We start from the raw sequence: 17420 nt of genomic DNA, 5'->3' as shown, positions 1-17420 counted from the left end.
TTTGATTTAGAAGTTTAAAAAAACTTTTCGTATGCGTAATAGTTTCATAAATATGCGTAGACTGAATTGAAGTGTGTTATTTTTTAGTTTTATATAACTATTTTGCATAATGTATCAATAAGATTGTTTGATAAAAAATTATATAGAAATTGTGAAATTATTATCATTTTGACATAATACAATGTAACAAAGGCCTGTAATATTGAATATTATCAAAACAAAGCATTATTTTGATAACGAATTTCCTGGTTATTTCATAATTAATTTACAAGAAAACAATAGGTACTTAAGAAGTAAAAAAATATAATAATAATTGTTTTGGTATTTGATTGTAATAATATTTTGTATTGAAACTGGATAGAGTTAAGAGGGATTAAGCGGTCAGCGAAATTCAGCTATTCGCGCTTTAGGTCAGGGGTGAGGGGGCCCGCGTTTAGTATGGAATCAACGTGCTCGAAGCTAAAAATCCTAAGCGCCATTCACATTTTTATCAAAAAGTGAATGAAAATATTTAGTATTTTCTAAATCTAAAACAGTCACGTAATCGAGTAGGTAAATACCTATGTTTTGTGATTTTATACGAATTATTATCGTAAAATACGGTTGTAATGAGCATCTATATAATATTTTAGAGGTAACTTCAGGATTTTTTTTATCGAGCAAAATTTTTCCAATCGTGTTTTGGAAACAGTCACCCCATCACACATACGTTCTGTAATAAATATTAGAAATTTCAGTGCGAAAAAACTTCAATATTTTCAATTATAGCTCATAGAAAACAGTCCATTTTGCCGTTTTCACCTACTAAGGGCCCTTAAATTATGTGACTGCTATGGGGTAGATGTACCTATGTCTTGTTTATTGAATTGAAACTTATTTAGACGCGATGACAGTAAAATTTCAAGGTTGCGTCATGGCAATGCTATCACATCATGTAGCAAGGTGACGATTTTGGTATCTTTGAATCTTGCCAAAGAAGTTTCACTTCTGACACGCGTGCTCGGCACATTTTTATTTTAATTTGAAAATAAAATAAGGCTGTAGATGCTTACAAAATATAACATGGGTACCATTAGGTACATGTACAATTTTAAAGGATTTTTTAAGTATTAGTTACGTATGAAATATGGAAAAACATACAAATGAATTATTTAGTTATGTTTTTGGCGTATTTTCGTTTCGTTTTAATGCTCGGTTTCGCATTAAAATATATTACGAAAAAATTGCAACAGACAAGCAATCGTAAGTAATCGATTACCCACTGACTTCATTTTGATTTCAAAAAACTCGATAAAATAAATAAATGTTTTAATTTATTTCATTTAGTCGCGAAATACAGTGAAGATGGGGGTGTTATTTGTATTATTTTTATTTATTTGTGTTAGAGAAGTGAGTATTTTATGTTCTTATCTATTTTATTTAAATTCAAATGAATAGTCTAGTTGTCACGTCGAAACAGCTGAACTGATTTTGATGAATTTTTAGACAAGTGATAGATTTTGTTGGACATGTACTTTTTAACAAGAAAAAGCCTTACTATTCTTCCTAAATTTTAAGTAGCAAAAAAATATACCTACATAATATATTCCTCCTTGAAGAGCGTATAAAAACTGCAATAAATAATATAGTTTTTGCATGTATAATATCAGCATAAATGACGAAATATTAATATTGCAACGTTAAAAAGTTAAGTAATTATAGCAAATTTTATTCTTCGTGTTATCGGTTTTTAATGGGTGTGCATATTTGCTAATTAAATGCTTGTCCGCAAAAAATAGTGTTTTGTTAAATCTAGGCAATAATTCAGAAGCTGCAAACAAGTTTTTCTCAAACCTAGACAAAAATTTAGACGGTCTGAATATGAATTGTATTGATATTAGTTGCTTGTTCTATGTGCTAATTCTAAATTACATATTATGAAGTATAAGTTACAGAAAAGATTCACTATGTATATAGCTATATTCATTAACATGTTTTTAAGAAAAAGCCCACGGATTTTCGTATCGCATTCTAATTCTTCTAATAATAATATTTATGAATATGACCTACCTTTTGTATCAACGTGATAAAGATGTCATACGTATTAATTTCAATAATCCATACTAATATTATAAATGCGAAAGTAACTCTGTCTGTCTGTCTGTTACTCTATCACGCCTGAACTACTGAACCAATTTGCATGAAATTTGGTATAGATATATTTTGATACCCGAGAAAGGACATAGGATAGGTTTTATCCCGGAAATCCTACGGGAACGGATTTTTCTCTAAAAACGCGGGCGAAGCCGCGGGCGGAAAGCTAGTTTATTTTATTTTATTTTTTTTTTTATTTATTATATAGTTTATAATGTAAATGTAAATAAAAAAAAGAAATTATTATCTATAACATAAATCTTTTTTGTTTCAGCACATAGCAATAAACACCAATGAAAACGCATCACAATTACCAGTTCTAAATCAACAAATACAAGATGCTTCGGCTTTATCACTTCGTTATTCAGCCACAGAATATATTATTCCTTCTCATCAAAATGTATTATATACAATAACTCCTAAAGCATCTACAAATAACGTACCTGCACAACCAAGCTATCCAACATTATCAAAAACAACTGATGGTCAAAGAAATCCTATAACAATTGCAACCCCAAATTGCTTAGCAGCTTCTTCAATGCGGGGACCAGTAGAACAATCAGTAAGTTTTAAAAATAACCCTGAAGTTTGTAAAGAAACAAATACAGTAAATAATTACACTCCAACAGGATGTTTTTCTATCGACAATGCAATGTATCCTATTTATATGAAGGATGATTTAAATAACATAAGAGATTGTCTTTATTCTAAGTATTTACCCCGTCCATCTTTACATATTTGTAATTCACCAAATGCTGCTGGATTATTATATTCAACTATAGATATTAATCAAATAGACAAAGATATTAATCAAAGCATGAACGCATTTTACAAAGAGACAATGTATAATGATATGAGAGATGGTCTACAAAATCTTCAAAATGAAAAATGTAGTGTAAATCTGTTAATACAGCAATCAGCACAGAATACTGAATCAGAGCGTAAACCTACAACAAAGTCAAATATTTCACCTGAAAATGTACATTCATTGAACAGAAATAATAAAGATGAAACATTCTTAACAAATTCGCATGCAAAAGAATGCGATACTTTAAAATCAACATCCAAAACACCTATTACAAATAATTATAATGGTCAGTTTATATCTAAGGCTTCCTGTCCCTCTAATCCATTTATAATTACAGAGAACAATAGAAATAAAGATACTGTAAGATCTGAAAATATAAAAGAAGTAAATAATAATTATCAAGCCCTGCAAAGAAATGCATACAATTCAGCATATAGTATGTCTAGCTCAAATACACAGTTTACGAATAATCGGGATCTGCTTAATTTACTCAATAATCAAGTACCGGAAACATGTCATCTATTTAATACAGTCAAAGAATCGATTACCGAATCTGGCTGCAAAAGAAATCTTGAACCAACCCTCACTATGCAATCAAGTAATCTACAAGGTCCAAATAAAGTGCAATGCAATGTAAATAATAATAGTGGTCAAGAAACTACTCCTAAATTTAATACAGAATCTAATTCACAAAAATATAAAACAATTGATAATATTGAGAAGCATGTTATCGACAAAAAGCCTTGTTATAGTGAACCTCGGCTCTCAGAACAACAATTTCAAGATCCTTTTAAAGGCGTAGTATCTAATCGTTATAATATACTAAACAACGAACATTGTAACCTGATGGCAAATGAAAATAAATTAAATAACGAAAACAATAGCATATACGATGCACCAAAACTATCCACAGGTAAAAAAGATTCAGAACATCTAAATATTTCAAGGAACAACCAACAACCGAATATGGAATTAAGTATGAGCAATGAAGACTTACAAAAACAAATTGAGAAAATAAAACAACGTTATATTTTAGCGCAATCACCAATTCAATCATGCACGGAAAATAAACAAAAATCCGAAACAGTAATTGATGAAAATAAGTTATCAGAATTCAATAAATTCATCGACATAACCAGTGCAAATTCTGCGCAAGTTAATCAATGTTATGCCAAAGAGAACAACAATCTAACTTCATATATATGGCGTTCTTCTAATTATCTTCCAGAACTGAATAATAAAACAAATTACACGCTCACTACCAATTCTGCATTGAATGAATTAAAAAACAGTTTGGATTGGTTGCCAAATTATATGAAGCTAATGAATTACAATAATGTTCCTCCTTCTGTACAAGAATATACAGAAAGAGGTAACAAACAATTTTCATTTCAAGATATGAAAGCAATTAACAATGAAGATAATAATGCAAATCCGAATCAATACTTTAAAAGAATTGAAAAGGAACCTTCGGTTATTAATCCTTTAAACAAATTACAAAATTATGATAATTATATACCAAATTACTATAAGAAGAAGGAGCCATTAAACGGTATTCAAGAATCAAGTCAGAAAAACTATATATTACCTACATCTACAAGAACAATCAACGAAGATATACAAAGTTATAATTTGAATCAAAATATCTGTGAAATCAAAACAAACCCTGAACAAGAAGCAAGAGGTATTTTCACCAATTTACCAAAAGAGTTCAATTTAAACAACAACTGTATAAGACGAGACGTGCCGTTAGTGCCTGCTTTAATATCGGAACCAATAAATAATTACGCCAATTATCTTATATCTAACAAAATCGCACAAGGACTGCATACCAACTGCAATCCAAGTAAAGCTGTTAACACACAAGGAAGTACTACACAAAATGCTCCACGGAATTTAAACCCTACCTACGATGCAAATAATGATAATACTATTCAAAACAAAAACGATCATTGTCCAGTTTTCAGCGTACCACAATATCAAATCATCGATCAACCTAAGGCTTCTCCAATAACCATACATCCAAAACCCATACAACCGACTGTAATTCAAAGGCCTGGGCTATGTACAGATTCAGTTATACCAGTAATACCTGAACAACCTCAAGTATATACCAGAGTGACGAGTAGTGTTTATGATTCACAATTCCACAATCCAGAACGGAATCTTTTATGTGACTCAGAAGTAAGAACTACGCAAGGCAATCTATGTTCTTCAATAAACTCACATAATACTGAAGAACTGAAATATCCGAAGCCTTCAAATTTAATTGAATCTATTGTATCTAATACTCCATTAAGTAATGATGCTATAACGCCAAATTTATCTCCAAAATCATTTACAAACAATCCAGTAATGTGCAATGAATCACCTAGTAACAGATATTCATCTTTAGTCAGTACTTCATTGAATAACATCGCATCTGTTTTATTTACGAATATGCTAACCTCATTAAAGAAGAAAATCATTGATAACAATAATTCAATAGGAACATCCATAAATTCTTCAACATCACCGCAAATATCTAATACGAACCTACCTTTATTACCAGAATTGTCTAAAGCTACTTTAGATGTACCTGTATTTTCAGTGATTCCACCATGTGTAGAATCACCACGATTATTACCAGATCCTTTTATTTTAGAAAACAATACTTCATCAATGCCGAAGTCAGTATCAAAAACGAATAAAAGGAGTAAATCTAAGAAAAAGTCAGTAGATAATTTTATTTCAACTATAACAATAAATGTTTTACCATCAGTTCAACAAACATCCCATGAGATTGTTATACTTATATAGATGAGAATATTTAGATGTAGAATATTATGTATTTAATTTAATAATTTAAAACTTAAGACGTATAAGTGGAAGTGGAGTGGAAGAAGTTGTAAATAAATACATAATTATTATTTTTATTAACATTGTATTATTTTGAACCAAGGCCATTGAACATTACTAAAATAAAATTGCTTATTTGTTTGATTTATATCTTTTATAATAGAAAGAAAAGTATTTTCGTTAAACTAATGATATCTAACAATGCCTATGAACACAAATGGTCTTACCACAAAACAATTTAAACACAGTCTAACATGTCACTTTAATAATTTTATACTATGTGAAATACGACAAAACCAGATTAAGGAGAACCCGCGCTTAAAGTTATTCTCTGTGTAATGTTTTTTGTGGTAAAAATATAGTTTTACATAATATTATGATTACATAAGGACCAAAAGAAAGTTTAAGTATGATTTCCTGGGATTTTTAAACGTGGTTTTATCAAGGTAAACTCCAATACATTTTAAATATAAAATAAACATTGTTTGCTTATAATTCACTGCGTAGCAAAATACATTGTACTCCTGAGTAAAGCAACTGAAGATGGGGTAAAATTCAATTTACTTCTATTTACAAGACCCGAATTGAATCTTGAAGAATGTAAACAACATTTCAGTCAAATGTAATTTACATCTATAATGGCTTGAATACAAGAATGTATTAATGAGGAGCTTCTGTTCAAAAGGAGATAAATCCACTTTACATTTTTATTTTTTTTTATTTTTTTTATTGTTCTCTATGTTCGAATACACCAACTTGTGCACACATTTTGCTTCAAAAAGCTATATTTCCAATACAAAAACGACGTTCAAATTTCAAGTTTCAATCAAAGGGAGATAATTCCGAACGATATTTTTAGAAATAAATGTTTTGAACAAAAAGAGATATATATTTCATATAAAATGTCGACTAGACCAAAATTATCGGTACAAAAGGAGATATTTTCGTTTCGTTTCGACTACGATAAGACGTAAAAAATATTCCACTTTGTTGATTTTAGAAATAAGTTGTGTATTATGTTAAATTTATAGTATATTCACCGCCCCTTCGCCTGCGTAGTTAACGAAAACCTGCATATAATAATAACCTACCTTTTTATTAAATTTCATCCAAATCGGTTCTATGGTATGTTCAATCGTTTCAATTGTAATGGCTTGAAGAAAAGGCTGACAGACAGGACAGGATTAATAATAAAGATACATTTTTCATAAATTATAATATGTATTTAATAACTAACACGGTTAAAAATTAAAATTCTATAAATATCAAGTTACCTCTCCTAACCACTTTTAAGTCCACGATCGTGCAAAAACAACTGTAGCATCACTGTCTCTTGCAAGTTGTCTATGGCCTCCATCATGTTTGAAGTCATTTTCTGAAACAACTTTAACTTTTGCCTCTACTTCTCCCTGCTGACCATATTTAACCACTTTCGAACGAGCATATACTGTTTCTACGTCTTTTCTTTGATTTTCAATAGGTTTTTGTGTAGGTTTATTATTTTCATGATTGTAATATGTGTGAATGTTATTATTATCTTCACGTATATTTACTCTTTTTGTTTCAAAACCAGGTTCAAGCAAAGCAGGTGGAGTTTGGAATTTTATATCTTCAAATACTGGTTTTATATGAGCTTTTTTGTTGTCTTTATCTGATGAATGAATATCGTTGACTCTTACTCTATTGTCTGGATGTTTTATGGTATTATCATCGTGTGTTTTTTCGTACCTTCTTCTTTCTCTATTAAGTTCTTTCTCATCGTCCATGTTATAGAAATGCCTGTTGTGGAATAAATATAAGTCTTCTTCGTCGCTTGCGTAGATTTTGTCTTTAGTGAAGTCGGGATAGTAGTCTATAATGTCATACATTATTGGTAACGTTTCTTCTGTACTTACATCAGGTAAATAATGTGTAGCTTCTAGAGAATGTGTAAATGTTTCTATGTTAGGTTTTGCTTTTATTTCACCTCTAATATGTTCTGTTGCAGGGCCATCTGATTCAAATTGAATAAATTTCGGAACTAATTCAACAGTGGTTATTTTAGTTTTGTCGTTGCAATTTTTGGTGTCTTCAGATTTCTTATTCTTTCTTTTTGACTTTTTCTTACGCTTCTTGGTAGTGTGCGTTTGACTATTAGTATCAACACTAGATTGTGAAAACTGTGGCATTTGGAACATTTGCTCAAAATTGTATGGTAAATTTGCAGTTGAAAAATCGAAGGAGTCAAAATGTTGATTTGGTGCAAATGAGTTTATGTAAGACATCCATTGTTTCATGAAATTATCTTGTGTTTTTGAATACTTTTTCTTTGGCTGACTATTATGAACGTTGTGGGTGGATTTGCGAATATTTCGGTTATCTAATTCAACGCCATCTTTGCTAATATCAAATGCATTTTGAGGTAAATTATTATTACGTTTTATTTCCTCTACTTTATCCTTCTTTAAAGGTGATCTTTGCAACTGAACCTCAGCATTAACTTGTATTTCTTGTTTTACGTTTTGTTCATTTTTATTTACTTTACAAACGCTTTCTTCTCTATCTTGGTTTCTAATATATTTTTTAGATATATTTTCATTCCCTTCAACTTGTGTTCTTATGGGATCATCTTGTCTTTTAATGTTATTTCTTTGTAAATGTACCACATCATCATCATTAAGAATCATATCTTTATCATTCCAATTCTTTCGTGTTTTCTCGGATTGTTGTGGTGTTGATTCCTTGTATTCTAGATTTTCAGTTCCCTTTTTATTTTTGTTACTTCTGTTATTACTTACGCGTACTTTCACTTCTTTAGGCTTTGTGCTTTTTTGTTTAGTATTCGGTGAAATTGTATCTTGGTTTTTATTATTTGGATTTCTCTGTATAGGTTCATAAATATTTGCTGGCACTTTGGTAACACTACCGACACTTGAAATTTTATTTTTATTGCGTCGCACATCTTTTTGAAATGATTCATTATTTTTAACATAATCAGTAGGTACGATGAAGTAATTGTTAACTACGTTTGGTGTTCCTTTTGGACGAATTTGGTCGGATATTTCTATACCATTTTGATTGTAAATCTTAGTACTGGGATCTATAAATGCTTGTATGGCAGGATTTGAGAGCAATCTATTGAAATAAATTTCTTGCAATTGATTTGCGATGGGTGTAGGTTGATAGTTTGCTACAGGATTTTGAACTGTATACTGTTGGTTGTAGGGTGAAGGTTGCGTGACGTATGGCTGGCTTCCATAAATGTTTCCATAACTTTGAGCACTGTACGGACAAGTTGAAACTAGTTGATATTGATTTTGTGATTTTACCTGAAAATAGCAATAGTTAATATTAAAAGCTGAAATTTCAACGATTTTATTTCCCCGTTATATTATTTTCAAATGGATGTATGTCTTTACTTCCAGCTGCTAGAGTAATATATTAGTATAAGTATTCTTCATTTATCACTACATAGTATAAAACAAAATCGCTTTTTCTGTCCCTATGTCCCTATGCTATGCTTAAATCTTTAAAACTACGCAACGGATTTTGATGCGGTTTTTTGTAATAGATAGAGTGATTCAAGAGGAAGGTTTTAGTATATAATTTATTAGGTTTTAGATAAAGCGGGCGAAGCCGCGGGCGGTAAGCTACTCTATAATATACATAGGTATATTATAATAAAGCTGAAGAGTTTTTTTGCTTGCTTGAACGCGCTAATCTCAGGAACTAGATGTACGATTTTAAAAAAATCTTACACGGTTAGAATATAGTCCATTTATAGAGGAAGGCTATAGGCTATTATATCACGCTGACACCAATAGAAGCGGATCAATGCGGGTAAAACCGCGGGACGCAGCTAGTTACTTATACATGACATAACTATATAGTATATAAATAAAACTTACCAATACTGCACAAGTACATAAACAGTACCACAATATTTTATACATAATTCTACATTGTCTATAACTTTTTTATTTAAAAACATTTACATACAAAATCGCTATTAAAAGTACGTGGTGTATGTTATATTGGTTCTATATAACAAGATATATTTTAGATAAATCTTATGTGGTTGTGATAAGCCACGAATTAATATTATTGTATTGTTACATAATGAGGAAGATGTGTTACGTAATCAGTTATAATTGTTATTTAAATCTAGACTCTTAGCTAATGTACGATCGTTCGAAATGCGTAGAAACAGATTAATTATTTAATTGTTTTTTAATTTTTTCTATTATTAAAAGGCGAGATATTATACCGTTTATAAATATGTATATCTATTTACTGTTCATTTAATGGACCGCAATTGTTTAATCAGTACCACTACCTATCCCTAGACGAAAAACAAACAGGTAATATTATCAACTAGCTTGCCACCCGCGGCTTCGCCCGCTTTGTCTAAAACCTAATAAATTATATACTAAAACCTTCCTCTTGAATCACTCTATCTATTAAAAAAACCGCATCAAAATCCGTTGCTTAGTTTTAAAGATTTAAGCATACAAAGGGACATAGGGAAATAGGGACAGTGAAAGCGACTTTGTTTTATACTATGTAGTGATAGTGATATTTGGCATATAGTTCTTTTGGTCATAGGAATCCCTCTCTTCAGTGGGATCTAAAAATGGCTGATGACGATGAAATAGAAAAAAAAACAAAACATGAAAAGGTAATACGTATTAACGTTTTCATATTTTACAAAACACATCAAGTTTTGATTACGAGTAAATAAATATACAAGTTAGCAAAATCAAAATTGGTCACTGGGTTAAGGTTAAACGAAAATATTCAGCATAATAATTACTTATTCGTATTTCAACTTCGTTAATCTATACTTTATATTATACTAGCTTTCCACCCGCGGCATCGCCCGCGCAGTCAAAGAAAAACCCGCATAGTTCCAGTTCCCGTGAGATTTCCGGGATAAAACCTATCCTATGTGAAAATTGGTTCAGTATATTAGGCGTGAATGAGTAACAGAAAGACAGACAGAGTTACTTTCGCATTTATAATATTAGTATGGATTATTATAAAGCTGAAGAGTTTGTTTGTTTGAACGCGCTAATCTCGGGACCTACTGGTTCCATTTGAAAAATTATTTTGGTGTTAGATCGACCATTTATCGAGGAAGGTTATACGCTATATTATATCATCTCGCTAAGACCAACAGGAGCTAAGCACTAGTAAAACCGCGGAGCACAGCTAATAGATTTATTAGAAACATTTCATTCCTAAATTACCTACTAATTTTCAATCCTTTGACTACGCGAGCGAAGCTGCGGGCTTGTACTATTTGATTCAAACATATACGTGATTATAGAAATTTATGTTTATTTTTATTTCGTATATTTAAACTAGCTTTCCTTTGATGGTGGAGAGCTTTATCTACTTATAACTGAATAACTTAAAAACTAAAACCAACCTCGAGAATGACTCTATTAAAAACACTGTAAAATCCGTTGTGTAGTTTTAAAGATCTGAACATACATACATACAGACGCGGGAAGCTACTTTGCTTTATACTAATTGTAGTGATCATACAGATTTAATCATATTCCGTGATACAGATTCGATATATTAATCTAGTGAAAAGTAGGTACCTATCTATGTTCATTTTCAGATTGATTTTCAGTTCAATGATTTGATTAAACTCAACTCTACAAATAGAATACTATTTATTTTCTACTAGTGGTCCGCCCCGGCTTTGCCCGTGGTATATATTTAGTATCCTATGTCCTTCTCCTGGCTCTAAACTACCTCCCTACCAATTTTCAGCTAAATCGGTTCAGCCGTTCTTGAGTTATAAGTGGAGTAACTAACACGACTTTCTTTTATATATTATATAGACTAGTGGTCCGCCCCGGCTTCGCCCGTGGTACATATTTAATATTCTATGTCCTTCTCCTGGCTCTAAACTACCTCCCTGCCAATTTTCAGCTAAATCGGTTCAGCCGTTCTTGAGTTATAAGTGGAGTAACTAACACGACTTTCTTTTATATATATAGATTATTTATGACTGTATAATTGTGCAATTCTGAATAGGCTGTTAGATACTGTAGGCTCGAACTGAAAAATATTTTTGTTGTATACATTCATCGAACATAATATTATCATTTAAGCTTTATAATTATGATTCGATCAACAGGAGCGCAACTTCATTGTAAAATGAAAATAAATGGGAGATATTTCTGATAATAATTATGTGATGTATGTTTAGTGTTTCTTTTTTTTATTATTATTATTAACTTCATTTATATACAACCTTATAAATAGAGACTGAAACTATTATTATTATCTAGTAGTACTAGTTGTTGATTTAATAATGAAAAATATCTTATTTTTTATTATTTCATAACCTATCTACGCATGAAAATCAATCAATGATAAACATATAACATACTCTGTATTAAGTTCGTCGGAGGTATTTTATATACTCTTTCCTTATTACGATAGTATAAGAAATAACGAGCGAGGCAAGGTTAAATATTAGTTTGAATGTAATAAGAATGTACTGCGATTCTACACAGCTACCTAATTGATGTAGGTAGTTGATAACAAAACGCAGCTAGTCAACGACTATTAGTAAAGTGAGGGTAGTTGGGTCGAACGTCGTATAAACAACGTCCAAGCCCCTAGGCACTATTCGTACGAATGCGCCACGAGACAAAGGAAAGTGGCAATTTATAGTATTCGACAGCTAAGCATGTTCGGACAGGAAACAGTGACAACTATATTGACAACTATTTATCCACAAAAATATTAAATCAAAAGTTACGTCTAACACGGCCATACTGACAATCGTACGTCCTCGTACGCCTATTCTCGTATTACAACACTACGGTAGTTCATCTCGGGATTACACAACCATCCTGCCTCGGCCAGACTGACCTGACAGAACAATAACCACGTCCACATGACATAGGCACTCCGTTCGCGTATCTTGGTATATCTACGCTCGTTCGACTAGTGAAATACATCACTACGATACGCCAGCGACTAGATAATACCTCAACGCCAGAGTTCAACTAGCGATTTGGATCACTACACACAATTCCTTCGATGAACTACATTCCCGTTACAATAATCCACGTAACAAACTTTTACTTTACACAACGCACGAAAAAACACAAACGCCAGTATGCCGTTACAAAACTACGTAAACTAAAACACATTTAAAAAGTATGGGCTTGAATTCTATCCCACTTCTGATATAAGAAATAACGAGCGAGGCAAGGTTAAATATTAGTTTGAATGTAATAAGAATGTACTGCGATTCTACACAGCTACCTAATTGATGTAGGTAGTTGATAACAAAACGCAGCTAGTCAACGACTATTAGTAAAGTGAGGGTAGTTGGGTCGAACGTCGTATAAACAACGTCCAAGCCCCTAGGCACTATTCGTACGAATGCGCCACGAGACAAAGGAAAGTGGCAATTTATAGTATTCGACAGCTAAGCATGTTCGGACAGGAAACAGTGACAACTATATTGACAACTATTTATCCACAAAAATATTAAATCAAAAGTTACGTCTAACAATAGAGTATATTATTATCTATATAAAAAAAATTAATTTTACTGAATAACTATAAAATTGATTTTAATAATTAAAAAAAAAAACGACGTCTTTAAGGCTCTATTTTGTAATAATTTAGATATTTGGTTTGTTTCAAGTTGCTTTGTTGTTTCAAAGAAGATAAATAACTTTCTATGAGGCTTCTATGAGGTATATAGGGTGTCTCACTGTTGGTATACTAAGCTCAAAGGAGGGTTTTAGTTTTGCATACGCTGAGTACGTAAAAAATACTTAAAAATTCCAGACGCATTTTTTTTAAACTATAGATGAATTCTTAAAACTCTATGTGTATACCCATAACAAGCAACCCGCCCATTTTAGCCACCCGCACGTGAGCTATCGTTTAGGATTATGTTTTCATATCAAAATGCTCACATTAGAGAAGCGGTATATGACGTTTGCGCGAAGCTAGAGAAGAAAACATGGATTTTCAGGAAAAAATTAGCAAAAATTTTTTGACGTAATTTTGTTGTTTAATTATTTTTTACGTGATCAGTGTATGCAAAACTACAAGTCCCTTCGCGCTTAGTATACCAATAGTGGGACACCCTGTATAATACATAAAAAAGCATACCGATAAAAACTTTCAGAAACACAATATTTTTTTCATTACAGACGAGAATGTCTCAAATCACAAATGCAATAGATAGGGTTATTAAACCTTGCATAAACCAACACAGTAGTAAGTAAGTAATAGTAAAACTATATTTGGACTATAGGTACAATAAAATACTACAACACAAATACAATAAAACAAACAGATAACAAACAAAACACTTTAATAACCACTTAAATTAACAACTTCTCCAATTCAACGAGAACATTTGTGATCAATTTCAACAACCCAGAAAGTAAACCGCTACCATCAGACAAGCCAGTTAACAAACTAAGTACCAAATTTAGTACTTGAGATACTAAACCTAACAATAATCCTGGAGCAGCCAAAACATTAGATCTGAACAACGATATCAATACACTTATATACAGAAAAAGAACGGACGTCAAATCTGTTAAAGTCGCGTATAAAAGTGGTAATGTACATCCAAAATACGGTAGTAACGCAGGAGTAAGATTCTGTACAATATTTGAAAGGTTATTCAGGTTATTAATAAGGTTGATTAGGAAGGGAATTAACAGGCAAGCTAGTTGATTTGCAATTGGTAATACAGTTGATATTTCGTCGAAGGCAAGGCGTAAAGCCGAGACTGAGTAGGCTGGTATCATCGCACTTGCGTTCTTAATCTGAAAGAAATAAAGAATATTATTGCTTGATATATTCTCTACAAGGTAAAATGGTTCTTACAAATAGATTATCTAGTATTAAACAGTATGAAATAATTTTTGTTAAACATATAAATTTTAGTAATTACGTTATGGACTATTAACGAAATTGTTTTCATAATTTTAATGTTGCTTTTGTAAAATAAAATACGTAAATAAAGAGATAATGATTTGATTACGTAACGTTAGATATAAGTTGCAGTTCCTTAGCCAATTTTAATAATCTGTTTTTAGTCCGAAGGCCTTTACTTTAGAAATGTCAAATACCTACTATCAAATATTTATGTATCGAACTAAAAGAGAATTGGTAAATTTCTCTCGTTAGAGACAACGATCTATTCCTTATCTTCAATGATTAAAGTTATCTATAACTATTGTATACTAGAATTACTGACTTAATAACACACTGCCGTTACTTTAGATAAATATTTTAAATTAAAAGAAAAAATCAAATGTACTGGAAAATGCTCGATAAATTTTGCTGTTTAAACAAAATATATAGAGTCACTGAATCCTGACAAATATCTGCTAATTAAGACAGACATAATGCAGTTTTTTAAAGATTACTAGCATCCTAATGTAAAACAGTGGACAATCAAAACAGATAACAACAAAATTGCTTTAAAGAATTCGTGTTTCGGCTAGCGGTCGCAAATGTCGCTACGATGAAGCCAAAAAACTTAAGTTTTAATCGAAATTTGAGAATTTAACGTCACATATAGATTATAATAAATGCAGTGTTAAGATACTAAAAAAAGACTATGATAATTTTAAACAATGTTGTAAATTCTGGTCTATTTCACTACGATAAAACGAAAAACTATCTTGCCTTAAAATATTGATTTAATTTTAGTTCAGTAAAAGTAAAAGTAGTAAAAAATACTAACCAAAAATCAACACCACGAAACTTAAAACATTCAAACGTAATACAGACTATACTTATCTAAATAATATATCAACTTGCCTATAAAAATAGTGTTACTATTATATAAATGAATGTTATCGTTGTTTTAAAATTATTCTTGCATAAATATATGCAATAGATTAGTTTTTTTATGTTATTATTACTTCCGATTTGGCAATAATTGCGAAGAATAGATGTAGAAAACTATTTTATCAGAGTTTTTTTATTAAACAATAGTTATTGTTACGGATTTCCGAAAATATTTGTAGGAATATATTGACAGTGGTTTTGGCCTTGACAGTATCGAAGATGTGATATGATATTAAGCGTGACCAATATAATGTATTGTTCTTTGTGATAAAAAGAGACCATAGAGTTTGGTCTGTAAATTTCAAATAATTTTTCAAGTTAAAATTTAATATTTATACGTATGAATAATTTTGCTTACTATTTTATTGTAAACTTAAAAACATATTAGAAGGTTGTATGTTTTTAATTAATTATCTACTTGTACCAAAATGGCTGAATATATTTGGATTATATTCGATCAGAGATAGATTATATTTTTCAATAGCTCATTAGCTTACTTCGTAAAAAATGTATAAGTTAAAAAGATGTGAAATTTAAATATTTTAGTATCTGCCTATTATAAATTGTAAATTCCATGAATGAACCAAGATTTCTTAGAATAAAAAACTTCATTAGATGACAAGTATAATTTGATTACTTCTTTATAAATACTTTGTATCCTTTATAAAAATATGTAAATGAAAATGGAAACTCCATTCTATTTATTTCAATATTTTTTAATCAAAAAAACTAACTACTTAATCAGAAAATCAATGTGATAAAAGATTTAATTTAAAATAGGAAAACAGCTGACTCTACAATTTCCAGATATATGAGCAATAATATGGTTCTTCTTACATACATAGAACTTTCAAATGTGTAATTTGAATCAGCGTATATTATAATTACTAGCAGTTCGCCCCGGCTTCGCCCGTGGTACATATTTACGTTTTCTCTACGTAAGAACCATCCTCGTACTTCAAGGAATATAATAAAAAAAGAATTAACGAAATCGGTTCAGCCGTTCTCAAGTTATGCGCTTACCAACACATTTTGGGATTCATTTTTATATTATAGAAGATGTAGGATAGCAATACGATTTATAGAACTTTCAAATGTGTAATTTAAATCAGCATAATATTATATAATATTATGTAAGATAGCAATATTACTTGGATGTCCAAAAAGTCAATATTTTATTAATTAAATATTATGAATTGTTTTCATTTATAAGCACGATCCCTGTTTCTAATCTAATTATCAAGTTTTTCTTTCAGGGAAGAATCGTTGTCAAATGAATTGCTCTTTAAATCAATTGGTAAATTTATTCATAGAGATCACAAATACAGCACGAAAGGTAATATTTAGAATGAAGAAATTTGAATGTTTGTATGTAATTTACATTGAGGACAACTGTCATGTTATAATATACATAATAGAAGTGAGCATATTTTATATAATTAATAAAGACTACTATTTTCATATAATTATATTTTTTCCTGTCTTTAGAACAGTAAAGTTTAGAATGGTTAGATAAAGAATGTTGTTTGTGCCTATAACATTTAAAACCACCTAGAAAGTTGAAATGAAATGAAATGAAATGAAATGAAATGAAAATTCTTTATTGCTTATAAATAAATACAAATGCAAAAGCACACAACACATAATATAAAACAAGCAAAAGGCGGCCTTATCGCTAGGCAGCGATCTCTGCCAGGCAACCCTTAAAATATAGGAAGTTCTAACCTTATTGTGTAAGTTTTCAAATAAGAATCTTATTTGGCATTTAATTTAGTGGCATGCGAATAGAAATTAACATACT

General features: G+C 30.6%; 1 protein-coding gene across 1 annotated transcript; it reads right to left on the bottom strand.

The window, feature by feature from the left end:
• Positions 1 to 7068: 7068 nt before the first annotated feature.
• LOC149896578 (uncharacterized) lies at positions 7069 to 9711 on the bottom strand. Its single transcript, XM_090117474.1, has 2 exons — positions 9667 to 9711; positions 7069 to 9087 (listed from the first exon to the last, which is right to left on the bottom strand). Exons 1-2 carry the CDS (start codon positions 9709 to 9711, stop codon positions 7069 to 7071), a joined length of 2064 nt encoding a protein of 687 aa, XP_089973600.1.
• Between the last annotated feature and the right edge of the window lie 7709 nt (positions 9712 to 17420).

This window comes from Colias eurytheme, chromosome 28 (assembly GCF_061535395.1).
Source record: "Colias eurytheme isolate Ceu_HAF_F1 chromosome 28, ilColEury1 Martin Lab GWU primary, whole genome shotgun sequence".
Taxonomy (NCBI): domain Eukaryota; kingdom Metazoa; phylum Arthropoda; class Insecta; order Lepidoptera; family Pieridae; genus Colias; species Colias eurytheme.
Note: the sequence above shows the minus strand (reverse complement) of the source record. Positions and strands in the feature narration are given on the sequence as shown.